Genomic DNA, 18025 nt, shown 5'->3' with positions numbered 1-18025 from the left:
CCCCTAGTTGGCTCCTCTAGCACTTGCGCCAGGAAATTGTCCCCTACGCTTTCCGAAAACTTCCTGGATTGTCTATGCACCGCTGTATTGCTCTCCCAGCAGATATCAGAAAAATTAAAGTCACCCATGAGAATCAGGGCGTGCGATCTAGTAGCTTCCGTGGAGAAGTGTGACAGTGAAGGAAACGTGCCTGTGTCTGTCAGGGGTATTGACTTGCCTATGGAGGGAGCTACCCTGATCTCCAAGCAGTTGTCTGTGACCAGCCCTGTGTGCTGGGAGAAGGGGAATGCGCTCCCAAGCTGTGTGTCTGGGGAAGGAGAAAGTGTGTCCGGCTCTTCTTTGTCTGTGGAGCAGACAGAAGGGGCCTTTCAGCCTGTGATGGCCGAGGGTCGTGCAGTTGTCTCAGAGCTGGTTCTGGATTCAGCTAAAGCCCAGGAAGGGAAGGTGCTAAGTTTGTGTCTGCTCAGGAGAATGGCCCTGTAACTAGGTCGCATCCCGTTCGTGTCCTAGCAAAATCCCAGAGCCCAGACAATTCTGGTGCTTGTATTTTGCCTGTTGCTAGTGTGTTGTGGAGAAAGGGTGCAGCAACTCTGTCTAATCAGGGTGAGATCCTAGCCAGGGCACAAGGAGAGCAGAAAGGTGATTTGATTGTGTTACCTACTGAGGATGTGGAAACCAGTAGCAAGAAGGAAAAGATTCCTGAACTTGTGTGTGGCAAAGGGAAGGAGAATGCCTCTGACCTTGTGACTATGAAACCTAGCAGTTTGCCAGAAAGGGGATTGTGTAGGAATCTGCCTGATGGGCCAGAGGTGATTCTGGGTGTAAGTAAAACTCAGGAGTTGGTAGTGGCTCAGCAGAGCGATGCTTCTGTGGAGCAAGGTAAAGATGAACTGGTGCTTAGATTCCTGAAGAGAAGATTGTTCAGGGTGGTCTGTGCAAGCAATTGGCTGCAGCTGAAGGGTGTGGAAGTGATTTGATCAAGGAAGTTTCAGTTCCTAACAGCCAGAAATTTTCTGGTGTGAATGGATCCACTGACTTTCCTGTTGAGCGATCCAGTGTGGAGAGCTTTGAGAAGGTCTCAGACGGAGGGAAAGCTGTTAAGAAAGTTGAAGAGCCCTGTAGCCAAGTGGCTGTGTTGGGCCAGCTCGTTGGGGAGACAAGGTTGTTGAGAGAGGAATGTCTCTATGCTGATTCTGTGAGTGAACCGTCTGTGTCTTAGGGTCTGAGGACAGATTTGGTTCCTGGTGTTTCAGAGCAGAACAGTTGTGGGGCTGAATGCTTAAGGATGCCGGGGAGAGCAAGCAAACTCTCACCGTCGGACTCTGTGGATTTGTGTGGTATCTTTAAGACAGAGTCCAGCCTTGGAATCGGTAGCAGTTAAGGATCTGAAAACTGGTGAACAGGCTCCTGTCTCTGTTGATGAAAATTACCTGGCTGACAGAGGGAGAAAAGACTTGCTAATAGCTAAAAGAACAGGAGGACTTGTGGCACCTTAGAGACTAACCAATTTATTTGAGCATAAGCTTTCATGAGCTACAGCTCACTTCATCGGATGCATTCAGTGGAAAATACAGTGGGGAGATTTATATTGTAGCTCATGAAAGCTTTTGCTCTCCCCACTGTATTTTCCACTGAATGCGTCGGATGAAGTGAGCTGTAGCTCACGAAAGCTTATGCTCAAATAAATTCGTTAGTCTCTAAGGTGCCACAAGTCCTCCTTTTCTTTTTGTGGATACAGACTAACACGGCTGCTACTCTGAAATTTGCTAATAGCTGTTAGCAAAGAGCGCACACCCAATCAACCAGTGAATTCTGTTAAGCAAGAGAAATCAGGGTTTGATTCTACAGGACAAGGAGGAAAAAGATAACTTAATTGTGCAAAGGGAAGCCACAGGGTAGTCCTAAAATGCCCAAACCCCAGTGGTATTGAGCCAAAGGTGTGGCATGACAAAAATGATTGTAGATGGACACTTGCAATGGATTTGTTGTTGTTGCTAATTGTGATTTTTGTAACTAATGTGTTGCTGTTACCAAGCACTGTAAAAATGCACAGTGCGCCTAATTCTTTGGGAAAACCGTAGAACGTGTTAAGAGATACATAAACACATTTTGTGTTAAAAGGCCTTGCTATACTGATGTTTCACAGTTAGTGCCTATGAACAGTCTTGGAACTTTTCACAGGAGAAGAGACATTCCAGACCTGATGTGCTGTATGAAAAGGGAAACTGAGGCACACTACCATATTGCTTTCAAGGCTAAATGCCAAGATTCCTATACTATGAACAACATTAATATCTACATTGACTTGATGTTAATTGGGTTCCAAACATTTGCCAGAGCTTGTATGGATAAAATAGCTATTTTCTTTAGCTCTTGGCAAGATCACATAAGACATACAGGAACTATGATGCAAGAGCAGATCCAATCCACTGTTGTTCTAACCAAGTTTTATCTTGAGTTTGTAAAAAGATTCAATCATGTTATTGAACATGACTTTGATAAACTGTTTCTGTTATACACTGATACTGCTTCTAACCCAATACTAGCTGTAGTAAGACAGAACCCAGGATGGGGAGCTCTTGGGATGCAGTCAGTGATGTTTGTGTCATCCCTTCCTGCATCAATTTTGCATTGGGAGTGTGACATTATTGACATGAACTGTGACCCTATAGATCATTGTTGCAACCAAGGTCCTATAGTGGCACCAAATCTTGTACAAAGGAGGTCAAATAAGGTGTCTAAGACAAGGTTATGGTTGGCTGGTTGTGATTTTGCTATCTGTATGCATGTATCATTTTTGTATTTAAAGTTATAAGTATTGGTTCTATACTGTCTGTATTTTAAACTTGTGTTATGCTTCTGGGTGACACCCCAGACAGATCAGCTCTGCCTAGCCTGCTTGATGGCCCATCAAGGACCATCATCTGTACAACTGACCCACTGAGAGAAGGCAGATACATCTTGGGACTCAGCAAGGACATGTCTATGGAGAGGACTTTAAGGCTTTCAGGCGATGTGCTGGGCAGCTTGTGTTTGGAACTTGCTTGCTGTATGTAACTGATTACTTGGACCAACTCTAGCTCTCATCTGTATTTCTTTCTTTTTATGAATAAACCTTTAGATTTTAGATTCTAAAGGATTGGCAACAGTGTGAGCTGTGGGTAAGATCTGATTTGTATATTGACCTGGGTCTGGGGCTTGGTCCTTTGGGATCAAGGGAACCTTTGTTCTTTTACTGGGGTATTGGTTTTCATAAACATCTGTCCCCATAACGAGTGGTGCTGGTGGGGATACTGGGAAACTGGAGTGTCTGAGGGAATTGCTTGTGTGACTTGTGGTTAGCCAGTGGGGTGAGACTGAAGTCCTCTCTCTCTGGCTGGTTTGGTTTGCCTTGGCCTGTGACTGCCCTGCTCTAAGCAATTTGTCCTGAATTGATACTCTCAGTAGTGTGCCGCCAGAGGCCGCTTCGTTACAGCCCAGCATCCCCTCACAAGTCCCCCAGAGACCCACTCCCTCACGCCCTGCCCCAGGCCACACTCACCAGTCCTGCTCGGAAGTGATGGCATCTGTCAGGCTGAGCTGGGAGCGCAGCTGGGGCCGGGCCAGGGCCAGGGTGGGGAATTGCTCTGGCCTCTTGGAAATGGTGCAGCCAGCCAGGCCAGGGTCTGCCCCCGCTCCAGTCGACCCAGTTGCCTGGCGGTGGGGTGACCATACGCCCCCTTTTGGCTGGGGCAGTTCCCTTTTGAAGCCCTGTCCTGGCCATGCCAACTTTTTTGACAAAAACCGGCATTTGTTCCTTTTGATCTTCCCAACTGACCAGAGCAAACGAACACATGCCCAGATTACCAGAAACGTCGGGTGTGTTCCACGGGCGGGGCGTGGAGGAACGTCTGGGTGGGGGTGGCGACGCGAGGTGTCAGGCAGCAGGGCTTGGGGGGTCAGGCTCAGCCCTGGGCAGAAAGGAGCTGGGGGGGTTGGTGGCCAGCCCCCTGGCAGCAATGCGGGGAGCTCGGGGGCGGAGGGGGAGAATCAGCCCTGGCGACGGCCCCGGGAAGCTGGGGGAGGAGAGGAAGGGTCAGCCCCGATGGCCCGGAGCTGTGGGGGGAGGGCCAAAGCCCCAGACAGGCGGCACTGGGCTCCAGCTCTCTGAGCCCCAGCGGTGGGCAGGGGGCTGGGGGCAGAGAAGAGCTGCCGGGGCGAGCAGGCCGGGCTGGGGCCCCTTCGGAGCCTGGGCCCAGTGCCATGGTGCCACTGGGGCTGCTCAGAGATATGGCGTAGGGAAAACCAGCAACTTCCATTGCTTCTGGGGCTCCGCCACGGCGCCTGGCCAGGGGTCTGCTCGAGCAGCTCCAGCAAACACTGAGCACGAAGCCCGGACCCAGCGCAAAGTGCTCTGCAGACGTGGACGGGGCGCGGCCATGTCTCTCTCCCGCGGTGAGGCGGTGCTGGAAGTTCCAGAAATCCACTCAGTGGCGGACCCAGGTCTGAGATTCCCCCGCTCAGTCTCCGTGTCCCAAACTCGGCTTTCTTCCGAAGAGCTGCTCTCTGGGCCCCGGGCCTGGCTGTCGCGCATCCTGCAAGTGACAGTGTCTGTGGGCCGGCGAGTGTCGCGCTGCACGTCGGGGCAGAGAAGTGCCATGACCTTGGGCTCGTGCACAGAAGGAAAACCCAGCTGCTGCTGCGTGCGAAGCTCCATAACTCGGCCAGGCTGCCGCGAGACAGCCAGCACGCTGCCGCACGGAACGGTAACTTGTCACGTCCTGCTCCCAGCGCTAACCGCGACTTGGCAAAACGGCAAAATTCACAACGGTCTCAGCTGCATTTAGCACATCATGGAATTCGGGTCCCAGTCTCTTTACTGCAAGGGCCTGGCGAGGCAACAGACAGTGTGTTCGTCACCTGCAGGTTTCGGGCGCGGATTCTTGCTACGACACTGCTCCTGTGGCCTGTCATGGCAGCTGCACCGTCCGTGCAAAGAGCAACACTTCTCCCAGTTCAGCAATTCAGCTGTCATGAGCCCTGAACTCGTCCTGACCTCTTCTCCTGTCCGGTAACTCCTGACAAAAAAGAAAATCTTCCAGAATTTCCCCCAGCCAAACATATAATGACCAAGGACTTGTTGTTCTGCACTGCCGACAGCAGCTGTCGCCTCAAGCTGAACTGCAAACTGTTCACACGTACGGTTTGGCGGCATTTCTCGTCAGTTCTCCTCCTAGCCATGTCCTTCGAAACTTAAGTAGCCTTAAGTTTCTTCGCTGCAGCTTCGCTTACCAGCACGACGCACATTTCTACAGCCGCTGGGAGAAGCGGTTCGTCTCCGGTGCCAGGGCAGTTTTCACTCTGCAATCCAAAGTGCTGGAGAGAAAGATGCTTTCAGAGCCTTGCCAGGAACCGATGTTACATTTGTCATTTGCGTTGTCTGTGGATTATATGCCTCTCTCTCTTGTTGGACAAAGTCTCTGGATTTGTCTTTACACTCCAGCGCCTTGCTGGGAGTTGTGGGTTCAGGTTTGCAGGTTTCACTGCTCCGGTGGATGGGATCTGTATGCACACAACGCATTGTGCTCATCTGTTGCCAAGTTCCATAACACCGAAATCACTGTCGCTTTCCTCAAACTTTCCGTCCTTCACTTGTTTCCTCCTCCTTGGCTGTGCGTTGTCCTTGGCTTCAGCACAACCTGCAGGATTAGAATTAGGGCCTTTTAAAAACGTCTCCATTTTAATGTAATTTGCTCGCACACGATACAAATATTCCACTTCCACCCGCCAGATGTCTCAGAAAAAAACAAGATGTTGCTTCTGATTTGCTGTCCTAGGCAGTGACTGTTTTACATTGACACTTGTGCCATGAGCGCTGCGGCCGGGCCCCGGGAAGGTGTGGTGCAAACCGAAATAGCGGGTGTGTCGGGTTAATGGCTAGGCAATGCAGGCCCTCTGCGGTCCGTAGACCCCAGCTTGAGAACCGCTGCACTAGGGGACGCTGTCCCCTCAAACCCAGTGCTGAGGGTAGGAGGCTCAGTGGGGGGCCGGGCTGTGGGGAGTGGGGGCACTAGGGCACTGAGCCCTGGCCGTGCACATTCCTCACTCATCCCGTCGCCCTTTCCATCGCATGGGGTGTTTGCTCCCAGCACCTGCTTCCAAGAGGGGTTCTTGGGCGCCCCCACTCCCCACCCTCACCCTTTGCTGGGCTAAAGCCTGGTGACGTTCTGCTTTCAAGGAGCACCTGCAGGGGAAGCTCTCCCAGCAGGGCACGGTGTGTACCCACAGCCTGCATTGCCCCCGGCCCCTGGCATGCATTGCCCCCAGCAGGGGACGTCATGTGCCAATGGCCCTGCACAGCCCAGCATCCATTGCCCCGGGACCCGCAGGCTGAGCCGGGCACTCTGGGGAGTCCAGTGTTTCCTGGGGACACTTCCCACCTGAGCACAGATGGGTGGCACGCGACCCAGGCTGGCTCCTGGGATGGAGGAGACGCTGCCCACTGGCCCCGGCCCTGGCCCTGCTGGGCGGGGAGCTGAGCTGGAGCAGCCCGTGGCCCGCGGGGCCCCATGGCGGGGGGAAGGGGGCCTGGGTTGCCGAGCCTGCCATGATACCCTCTCTCTGTGCACCAGCTGGGGCATGGCCGTCAATGTGTATTCCACATCCGTGACCAGCGAGAACCTGAGTCGCCATGACATGCTAGCCTGGGTCAATGACTCCCTGCACCTCAACTACACCAAGATCGAACAGCTCTGCTCAGGTAGGGGTCCTGGGCCCAGAACCACTCAAGGGGCAAGGGCAGGAGGGGCCCAGCGGCTCTGCCCCAGCCAGCCAGCCCAGCTGTGGAGAGGTGCCCTCTGGGCGATTGAGTCCTCAGCCCCTGCCCTGTCCTAGCTGGGGAGAGGTGCCCTCTGACCAGCCGAGCCCCCAATTCCTGCCCTGTCCCTGCCAGAGGTTGCAGGGCAAGGGGGGGCTCAGGTCCGGGATCCAGCGACTGGGGGGGCGTTGGCAGAGCTGTGCCGTTCCTGGCAGGCATGGAAGCACCCGCGCTGCCTGCATAGGGTGCCAGGTGTCCATTTTTTGACCAGAAGGGCCGGTGGAAAAGGGACCCTGGCGGCTCCGGTTGGCACTGCTGACTGGGCCGATAAAAGTCTGGTCAGCAGGGCCCCAGGTTTGAGGCAGTCTCCCTGCCTGCCCTGGCTCCGCGCAGCTCCCGGAAGTGGCCACCAGGTTCCTGCAGCCCCTACATGCATGGACAGCCAGGGAGGTGCCACGCTCTACCCCCCACCCCCGAGTGCCGGCTCCGCAGCTCCCATTGGCTGGGAACCACGACCAATAGGAGCTGCGGGGCTGGAGCCTGTGGGCAGGAGGGCAGCGTGTGGAGCCTCCCCGGCCGCCCATGCACCTAGGGGCTGCAGGGACTTGGCGGCCACGCCCTGGGAGACGTGGGAAGTGCCACCGGGACCCTGAACCCTCTCCTGCTTCCCAACCCCCTGCCTCAGCCCTGAGCCCCCTCCTGCACCCAAACCCCTTATACACAGAGCCTGCACCCCACAAGAGAGCCCTCGCCCCCGCCCCCCAACCCTGTGCCCCAGCCCAGTGAAAGTGAGTGAGGGTGGGGGAGAGCGAGTGAGGGAGGAAGGGGGAAGGACCGAGCGGGGGCAGGGCTCCGGAGAAGGGGCGGGGCAGGGTTTTGGTTTTGTGCCATCAGAAAGTTGGCAACCCTATGCCCGCAGGTGCTGCCTACTGCCAGTTCATGGACATGCTCTTCCCGGGCTGCGTGCACCTGCGGAAGGTGAAGTTCCAGGCCAAGCTGGAGCACGAATTCATCCACAACTTCAAGGTGCTGCAGGCCGCCTTCAAGAAGATGGGGGTGGACAAGGTGGGTCCCTGCCGGGCACTGCTCCCATCCGCCCTGCGGCTCGGCACGTGGGGGCCCAGTTAGCTGGACTGACCTGAGGGCCTGGACTGCTCACCCTCTGCCCCAGTCACTCGGGTGCCATACGGCCTGGCAGGGGGCTGGGCCCCTCTCCTGACTGCCCTGCCAGGCGCTGAGCCGCGTGCCCAGGGGTCAGTGACCCCTGGAATGTGGGGACCACGGTGTCAGAGATCCGGGGGTGGGAAGCCCACCTGGGAGCCTGAGGCGAATGCGGACAAGGCAGAACCACCAGCCTCCCTCCCTCCCCCCGTGCCTACCAGCCTCCCCCTGTACCTGCCAGCCACTCCCTGCCAGCCTCCCCATGCCCACCAGCACCCTCTGTGCCCATGACCACCCTCCAGCATATCTGCCAGCCTCCCCATACCTGCCGGCCACCCCCCACCAGAACCCCATGTGTGCCTGCCAGCCTCCCCCTGTACCTGCCAGCCACCCCCCACCAGAACCCCCCTGCATGCCTGCCAGCCACCCCCCACCAGAACCCCATGTGTGCCTACCAGCCACCCCCCACCAGAACCCCATGTGTGCCTACCAGCCTCCCCCTGTACCTGCCAGCCACCCCCCACCAGAACCCCCCTGCATGCCTGCCAGCCACCCCCCACCAGAACCCCATGTGTGCCTACCAGCCTCCCCCTGTACCTGCCAGCCACCCCCCACCAGAACCTCCCTGCATGCCTGCCAGCCAACCCCCACCAGAACCCCATGTGTGCCTGCCAGCCTCCCCCTGTACCTGCCAGCCACCCCGCACCAGAACCCCCCTGCATGCCTGCCAGCCTCCCCCTGTGCCCACCAGCATGCTCCAGTATACCTGCCAGCACCCTGCAGAATAGCCGCCAGCACCCCCGCATGCATACCCACAACCAACACCCCCGCATGCCTGCCAGCATTCCCTCTGTGCCAGCCAGCAGCCCCCACACCTACCGGTCACCCCTCTGCCAAGAACCCCGCATACCTGCCAGTCACCCCATGCAAGATTCCCCATGCCTTCCAGCCTCCCTCTGTGCCAGTCAGCAGCCCCTGCATGCCCACCAGCCACCCCCTGCCAGCATCCCCTGTGCCCACCAACGCCCCCACATTCCTGCCAGTACCCCTCCCACGTGGCTGCCAGCCACCCCCCACCAGCACCTCCCTGTGCCAGCCAGCACCCCCTGCATGCCCGCCAGCCACTCCCCACCAGCACCCCCTGCCCCCACCAATGCTTTGGACTGGCTGGGACAGGCCCAGGGAGCTGGTAGGAATCGGCATTACCCCAAAGTCTCTCAGCAGCTATGGTTGTGGGCAAATGCCAGTTGACCCCGCAGGAGCTGTCCTGGTGCTCACCCTTGGGCGCAGTAGGGGAGCACGAGCCTGCCGGCCCCTCACGCCCTGCCTGTCCTTCCAGATCATCGCAGTGGAGAAGCTGGTGAAAGGGAAGTTCCAGGATAACTTTGAGTTTATTCAGTGGTTTAAGAAATTCTTTGATGCCAACTACGATGGGAAGGAATACAACCCGCTGCTGGCACGGCAAGGGCAGGAGATGGCACCGTCTCCAAACCCAGGTGATCAGAGCTTCAGCAAACCCAAGAAACCCATTGGCACTGCAGGTAATGTTGCCGACCCCTGGAGGCAGCTGGCACCCCTGTGCCTGCAGGATCCCGACTCCGCCGGGGTCGCACAGCTTGCTAGCATGGCCTTCGGCTGCCTGCCCCAGCCCCTGCACCGGTGGCGCCAGTCGGGCCCTGCCCATTGCGCCGGCAGCCCCTGGGTGGCATGGCGCCGCGTGCGGTGTGTTGGTGGCTCGGGAGTGCCAAGTAGGTTTGGAGGGGTGGGGCGCTCCCAGAGGTGGGGGGCGGTGATGGATTGGGGGCAGCAAGGGGATGGGTGGCAAGGGGGCGGGAGGCCAGCAGAGGGGTGAGGGATGGGGTGGGGGGCCGGTGAAGGGGTGCGTGATGGGGGGTTTCTCCTGCTGCGGATCCACCTGCCCCACCCTGCCCAACCCAGCCGCTGGCAGTGAGTGCCGGCCTGGCAGAGGCTCTGCAGCATTGCAGTGTCAGCAGAGGGAGGGGGTGGCTAGAGGAGGGGCACAGCCCATAGGCCCTGGGGGCAGGCGGGTTCCCCAGAGTGCAGGGAGTGGGGGCTGGCTCGGTATCACGGAGTCCCCGGGCGATGCTCTGGATCTGCTCCCCATGAAGCCAGGCAGGACTCTGGGGAGTTTCCTCTCTGGGAGCAGCCTGTCTGCAGGACACACAGCTCACCCGGCTTCCACCTTCCTGGGTCTGACCTCGGAGCATTCAGCCTCCTCTGCCCCTCCGTGCGCTTCCCACAGCGAGTCCACCCAGGCGGGGTCCTGGGGAAGCCAGAGAGTCCTGCCCCCCAACTCCACAGTCAGACGTGACTCTCAGCCAGCCAGTAACAGAGAAGGTTTATTAGACGAGAGGAACATGGTCTAAAACAGAGCTTGTAGGTACAGAGAACAGGACCCCTCAGCTGGGTCCATTTTGGGGGCAGTGAGCCAGACAACCACGTCTGCCCTTCACTCCATGTCCCAGCCAGCCCCAAACTGAAACTCTCCCCCTCCCTCCTCCTCTGGGCTTTGTCCCTTTCCCGGGCCAGGAGGGCACCTGATTCCTTTGTTCTCCAACCCTTTAGCTCTCACCTTGCAGGGGGGAAGGGACAGGCCATCAGGTGCCAGGAAACAGGGTGTCGGCCATTCTCTGTGTCCAGACCCCTGCACACACCTGCCCTCTAGGGCTCTGCAACAATCATACACCCTCACCCCACCCCCTAGATACTTAAGAACTGCATGGGGAAACTGAGGCACCCCCACACTATTCAGAGGAAACATTAAGAACAGTCCCGCTTCCTCACACTCGGGGAGGGGCCTGCTGAGCTGGGGCGGGGCAGGGCAGGGTGGGGTGGGGGGCGCAGCAGGGGAGGAGCCTGCTGAGCTCTGAGGGCCACAGGGGGGGCCACAGAGCTGGGGCAGGTGCGTGGCTGTACGTGGCACCTCCCCCGCATTCTCCTGGCGGGGGGGAGCACCAGTTCGGGGGGGTGATAGCTGTACCCCGCTGCCCACAGGGCCATGGGGCTGCCCCATAGGCATTCTTGTGCCCTCCCCTTCCCCCCACAATTGCTAATGAATGACCCCCCCCCGCAGCCCGCACCACCATGGGGGAGGTCCTGTTCTCCCATCTGGGGAAACTGAGGCAGGGAAGACCCTGGACTTAGGGCGTGAAACCCAGGTGTCCTGACTGACTCCTGTGCTCTGGGCAGTGCCACCCTGCACCATGGTTTGTGTCTGCAACCCCCTGCCCAGCGCAGCCCTATATGACCCCTGGCCAGCAACTGCCTGACCCCCTGCCCCTGACATCCGCGCCCCGCATGCCCGTGTCCCGCACCCCGCAGGAGAGGGCAGGGCCTGTGCTGAGCAGGGGCTCTGGGAGCAAGCTGTACTGGGAGTGGGGCACGCTGGAGGGTGCCTATGCTTGGGGGGGGCTGCACTGGGATGGGGCTGTGCTGGGGCTGGGGGGGCTGCACTGGGACCCGTGCTAACCTCTGGCTGTCTCGGGCGGCTCTCTCCAGCCCCCCAGAGAACCTCCCCTACAGCCCCGAAGACGATGCCGGTGCCAACCCGAGTGACCAATGTCATCCCCAGCAACATCACCCGGAAAAACCCGCCTGCTGCCCGCAACGGGGGCAGCGAGGCCGACACCCAGATCCTGGAGCTCAACCAGCAGGTGAGGGGCGTGGCTGGCAGGGCTGCTCCCGGGGCACGGGCAGCAGCTGTGCTGGGCACAGATGCCAGGTCCCACGAGGGGCACAGGGGGCACAGACACCAAGCCCTACAGAGGGTACTGGGGGGGCACAGGCAGCAGTCCCACAGGGTGCTGGGGGGGCACAGATGCCAGATCCCAGGTGGGGCATGGGAGGCACAGACGCCAGTCCCACAGGGCGCCGGGGGGCACAGGTGCCAGATCCCAGGTGGGGTGCTGGGGGGGGGCACAGACACCAGTCCCACTGGCAGGGTTCCGGGGGGCACAGGTGCCAGGTCCCACGGGGTGCTGAGGGGCATAGACATCGGATCCTGTGCGGTGCTGGGGCGTGTCACGGGGTCCCCGGGCGATGCTCTGGACCTGCTCCCTACGAAGCCGGTCAGGACTCTGAGGAAGTCTCCTCTCTGTGAGCAGCCTGTCTGCAGGACACACAGCTCACACAGCTTCCACCTTCCTGGGTCCTCAGGAGGTCATCTAGTCCAACCCCCTGCTCAAAGCAGGACCAATCCCCAATTAAATCATCCCAGCCAGGGCTTTGTCAAGCCTGACCTTAAAAACTTCTAAGGAAGGAGATTCTACCACCTCCCTAGGTAACGCATTCCAGTGTTTCACCACCCTCTTGGTGAAAAAGTTTTTCCTAATATCCAACCTAGACATCCCCCACTGCAACTTGAGACCATTACTCCTCGTTCTGTCATCAGCTACCACTGAGAATAGTCTAGATCCATCCTCTTTGGAACCCCCTTTCAGGTGGTTGAAAGCAGCTATCAAATCCCCCCTCATTCTTCTCTTCCGCAGACTAAACAATCCCAGTTCCCTCAGCCTCTCCTCATAAGTCATGTGTTCCAGACCCCTAATCATTTTTGTTGCCCTTTGCTGGACTCTTTCCAATTTATCCACATCCTTCTTGTAGTGTGGGGCCCAAAACTGGACACAGTACTCCAGATGAGACCTCACCAGTGTCGAATAGAGGGGAACGATCACATGCTCGCTATGCCCCTACTTATACATCCCAAAATGCCATTGGCCTTCTTGGCAACAAGGGCACACTGCTGACTCATATCCAGCTTCTCATCCACTGTCACCCCTAGGTCCTTTTCCGCAGAACTGCTGCCTAGCCATTCGGTCCCTAGGTGTGCATTAGGTTCTTCCGTCCTAAGTGCAGGACCCTGCACTTATCCTTATTGAACCTCATCAGATTTCTTTTGGCCCAATCCTCCAATTTGTCTAGGTCCCTCTGTATCCTATCCCTGCCCTCCAGCGTATCTACCACTCCTCCCAGTTTAGTATCATCCGCAAATTTGCTGAGAGTGCAATCCACACCATCCTCCAGATCATTTATGAAGATATTGAACAAAACCAGCCCCAGGACCGACCCCACTTGACACCGGCTGCCAACTAGACATGGAGCCATTCATCACTACCCGTTGAGCCCGACAATCTAGCCAACTTTCTACCCACCTTATAGTGCATTCATCCAGCCCATACTTCTTTAACTTGCTGACAAGAATACTGTGGGAGACCGTGTCAAAAGCTTTGCTAAAGTCAAGAAACAATACATCCACTGCTTTCCCTTCATCCACAGAACCAGTAATCTCATCATAGAAGGCGATTAGATTAGATTAGTCAGGCATGACCTTCCCTTGGTGAATCCATGCTGACTGTTCCTGATCACTTTCCTCTCATGTAAGTGCTTCAGGATTGATTCTTTGAGGACCTGCTCCATGATTTTTCCGGGGACTGAGGTGAGGCTGACTGGCCTGTAGTTCCCAGGATCCTCCTCCTTCCCTTTTTTAAAGATTGGCACTACATTAGCCTTTTTCCAGTCATCCGGGACTTCCCCGGTTTGCCACAAGTTTTCAGAGATAATGGCCAATGGCTCTGCAATCACAGCCGCCAATTCCTGTAGCACTCTCGGATGCAACTCGTCCGGCCCCATGGACTTGTGCACGTCCAGCTTTTCTAAATAGTCCCTAACCACCTCTTTCTCCACAGAGGGCTGGCCATCTATTCCCCATGTTGTGATGCCCAGCACAGCAGTCTGGGAGCTGACCTTGTTCGTGAAGACAGAGGCAAAAAAAGCATTGAGTACATTAGCTTTTTCCACATCCTCTGTCACTAGGTTGCCTCCCTCATTCATTAAGGGGCCCACACTTTCCTTGGCTTTCTTCTTGTTGCCAACATACCTGAAGAAACCCTTCTTGTTACTCTTGACATCTCTCGCTAGCTGCAGCTCCAGGTGCGATTTGGCCCTCCTGATTTCATTCCTACATGCCTGAGCAATATTTTTATACTCTTCCCTGGTCATATGTCCAACCTTCCACTTCTTGTAAGCTTCTTTTTTATGTTTAAGATCCTCTAGGATTTCACCATTAAGCCAAGCTGGTCGCCTGCCATATTTATTATTCAGCCTCCTCTGCCCCTCCGTGCGCTTCCCAAAGCGACCCCGCCCAAGCGGGGTCCTGGGGAAGCCAGAGGGTCCTGCCCCCCAACTCCGCAGTCAGATGGGACTCTCAGCCAGCCAGTAAAACAGGGGTTTATTAGACAACAAGAACATGGTCTAACACAGAGCTTGTAGCTGCAGAGAACAGGACCCCTCAGCTGGGTCCATTTTGGGGGGCAGGGAGCCAGACAACCACGTCTGCCCTTCACTCCATGTCCCAGCCAGCCCCAAACTGAAACTCCCTCCAGCCCCCCCTCCTCTGGGCTTTGTCCCTTTCCCGGGCCAGGAGGTCACCGAATTCCTTTGTTCTCCAGCCCTTTAGCTCTCACCTTGCAGGGAGGAAGGGCCCAGGCCATCAGTTGCCAGGAAACAGGGTGTGGCCATTCTCTGTGTCTAGACCCCTGCACACCCCTGCCCTCTAGGGCTCTGCAACGATCATACACCCCCATCCCACCCCCTAGATACTTAAGAACTGGATATGGGAAACTGAGGCACCCCCACACTATTCAGAAACATTAAGAACAGTCCCGCTTCCTCACAGGGGGCACAGATGCCAATCCTGCAGGGTGCTGGGGGGCACAGAAGCCAGGTCCTGCTGTGGGGCACAGACTCCGGGTCCCGCCGGGCTCTGTTAACAGCTCCTCTCCCTGCCCTGCCCAGCTCATGGACCTGAAGCTGACTGTGGACGGGCTGGAGAAGGAGCGCGATTTCTACTTCAGCAAACTGCGGGACATTGAGCTGATCTGCCAGGAGCACGAGAGCGAGAACAGCCCCGTCATCGCGGGCATCATTGGCATCCTGTATGCCACTGAGGTCAGTGCCCACGAGAGCGCCATGGGATAGCTCCAGCCTCTGTGCTGGCTGGTCCTTGGGCTGGTGCCAGCTGGCCCTGCTGACCATCGGGGAGGCTGTCTCCTCTCTCAGCCCTGCCCTGGGCAGGGCCTGGGGCTCACGGTCAGCGGGTGCCAGGGCAGATCTTTGTGCCTGGCTCCGTCCCGTTCTGGGGCCTTGCTGTGGGAGCTGGGTACAGGTCTCTCCTCATTGCCAGGGCCAAGTGCCTGCCCGCGGGGCACTGAGCGGGTCGCTCCCGGGGAGGCCGGTCAGAGCCGTGCACCTGGCTCGGGGAGCGGGATGGGGCTGAGTTCCCAGGGGAGGTGGCGCCGGGCCCCCCGTCTCCTCCCTGGTGGGAGTCTCTCCGGGTGGTTTCCGTGGCACGGGGCCAGGGGAGGCTCACGCCGTCTCTGCGCCCCCCACAGGAAGGCTTTGCGCCTCCGGAGGATGACGAGGTGGAGGACCAGCAGCCGGAGGACCAGGACGAGTACTAGCTCTGAGCCCTCCTGCATCCCATGACGCGCCGGCCGTGCTCGTCCTGACATAGACACTGGAGGGTTTGCGTGTACAGCCGCGGCCCGTGCTATCACACATTATAAGAGTTTCAACCAACCAGCCCACCACCCCAGTGCTTTCTGTCCAACCAGCAGATCCTGGGACCCACGGACTCCGACACATGCCTAGAGAGGAGAACCGAGTTGTAAATACGCATGGGGCTGCCAGGGTGGGGAAGGGCCCCGGCCCTTCGGGCCCCTCACCCCCTCATCCCCCTTATTTATTTCAGTTGTCACCTTTGGTGTGAGCGCTGCAGCCTTCCCAGGGAAGGCTCCGGCCCCCGCGCCACCCAGCCTGGCCCCTGTATTATAGCTCAGCCCGACCCCTTTGTGTATAGCCCCGGGATGGAGTTTACTTGCACTTTGCCTGTGTGGGCACCGGGGCCCGGTTGTCACGGCTTGGAAGCGTGCGGGCTCCAGGAGCGTCCCTGCACCACACGAGGTTTGGCCTTGCCCTGGCCTCGCAGGCGCTGGGGACGGCGCGTTGGTTTCTTGGTCTCAGTTCACGTTGTCAGAAACGACGACTGAGCTGCAAATGTGGCTTTCCCAGCGCGCCCCACCCCCTGCCTGCCATGCCCAGGGCAGGGGGAGAGGTGTCCACTTATCCTGGGGGCTGGCAGGATCCCAGAGCAGGGGACACCCCCAACACGACTGTGCTGGGGGGAGCGGGAGCCCCCAGGCTCCACACTGAGATCTGCGAATGTTCTTTTTCCCCTTTGGTCACCCACAAAGAGCCCCTCCCTGACTGCAGCGCAGGGCACTTGGCCTGCTGCTGGGGGTGCGGGACCGGGCCTGGAGGTGGAGACCCAGGGCCGGGAGGCTCAGTCCCTGCCCCCGCGGGTTCCAGCACCACCGCCGAGGGGCCTGCCATTTTGATGAGAATGCCACACAGCCGCTGCTGCCTTGCCCGTCTCCCTGTTCGTATTGCCTGTCTGCCCAGTCACCTGCTGTGCAAACCTGCATCTGTGTTACGTTGGATTTCAAATAAACTGGTGTGGTAAACGAGTGTCTGGGGGCATCTCTGGCTCGGCTACCCCAGGCCAGGGGATGGAGCACCGGGTTCCTCCGGAGCAGCAGGCCGGGGCCCAGCTCCAAAGGGGATGGGCGTCTCAGGAGGGCTAGGCCCTTTGGAGCTGCTGAGGGATGGGCACTAATGCCCTGAGGTCAGGGCAAGGCCCCGGCCATCACTGCACAGAACGTGGCATCACGGCCAAAAACCAGGATTCCAGGGCAGAGGCAGGTGGTTCCCATTGGCACACCCCACCAGCACCGTGCTTCCCTCCCTTGGCACCTCTTTGCTGGACCCTCGCTCAGGCCAGAGCCGGCCCTGCGTGGCCAGTAAAGGAAACCCCCGGAGTTCCCTGAATCCCGTCGAACTCACAGACCCACGCTGCACCCCCCATCGCTCGCGCCATGGCTCTGCCCGGGGAGAGGGCTTGGCTTCCCCCAGGAGCTCCCCCTGCAATGTACCCGCTCAGCCCAAGACCTGTCTGTGGCCTGCTCAGACTAGCTACCATGCTCCCCCCGAAGCTGACCCGCCTGAACCCCTGGTGTAGACACAGCTCCATCAGCAGGCGTGTCCTGCCGCCCACGAGCTCCTGCCGCTCCGGGGTAATGACAGCGCCGGCCCCGTCCTTGGTGTGACCTGTGCTGCGGTTCCTCCAGCACCCATGGTGTGGGCACGGCCTGAGAACGTTGCTGAGGCTGCCGGCACTAAGCCCGTGACCTCACAGCCAGCACGGTAATTCCTGTGGGGGTGCGTCTGCACTGCCCTCCTTGGGGCGCCGGGGCCATCCTCACCCGGCACCGTTCCACCCTCCGCGGGCCCAGCGCCCCAGTTCCCCTGCCTGCAGCCTGTGCCACGGGGCATCAGCTCCCTACCGCCCCCAGCGCTGCCCTCTGGCCTATGCCAGCCTCCCCGTCCCTACCAAGTGTCCCCCTATGATACCCAGTCCCTTTGGGCCCCAGTTTTACCTTAGCCCGCCATGCCGGTGGCCCCGCAGCACCAGGTCCATTAGAGACCCGCAAGAACAGCGAGGCCGGTGAAACCAATGGGAGAGATGGGGACAAACAGGTCCATGGCAAATAAAACAATACCACGTCCTAGGGCTGGACATCCCCACTCTCCTGCAGGCCAGCGTACCCCCCCCCGGGCCAGCGTACCCCCCACGGGCCAGAGTATCCCCCATGGGCCAGTGTATCCCACGGGCCAGATTATCCCTCATAGGCCTGCGTATCCCACGAGCCAGAGTATCCCCTAGAGGCCAGCACACCCCACAGGCCGGATTACCCCACGTGCCAGAGCATCCCCTACAGGCCAGCGTACCCCATTGACAAGAGCATCCCCTACAGGCCAGCGTACCCCCCGGGCTGGCATACCCTAGAGGCCAGTGTGTACCCCACAGGCTGTCCCCCCGATTGCAGCCACTTTGGGTGAGGTCGCGTCTCGTAAGAGGGAGCCGCTGGCAGCTTGTGCTTATGGACTGAAGGGTGCCCGGGTTTCTCCTCACCCCCAAATATACCAGGACAC

The 18025-nt window shown here is 58.5% G+C and overlaps 1 protein-coding gene across 1 annotated transcript in view; it reads left to right on the top strand.

The window, feature by feature from the left end:
• Nucleotides 1-16076, top strand: part of MAPRE3 (microtubule associated protein RP/EB family member 3) — a 70071-nt gene extending 53995 nt beyond the window's left edge. Inside the window, 6 exon segments of the mRNA XM_077811478.1 lie at nt 6612-6739; nt 7716-7861; nt 9297-9498; nt 11477-11631; nt 14771-14923; nt 15367-16076. Coding sequence (XP_077667604.1) covers nt 6612-6739; nt 7716-7861; nt 9297-9498; nt 11477-11631; nt 14771-14923; nt 15367-15435 — 853 coding nt within the window. The 3' untranslated portion in view covers nt 15436-16076.
• The last annotated feature ends 1949 nt before the right edge of the window (nt 16077-18025 follow it).

The sequence above is a fragment of the Eretmochelys imbricata genome, chromosome 3 (genome assembly GCF_965152235.1).
Source record: "Eretmochelys imbricata isolate rEreImb1 chromosome 3, rEreImb1.hap1, whole genome shotgun sequence".
NCBI lineage: Eukaryota > Metazoa > Chordata > Testudines > Cheloniidae > Eretmochelys > Eretmochelys imbricata.
Note: the sequence above shows the minus strand (reverse complement) of the source record. Positions and strands in the feature narration are given on the sequence as shown.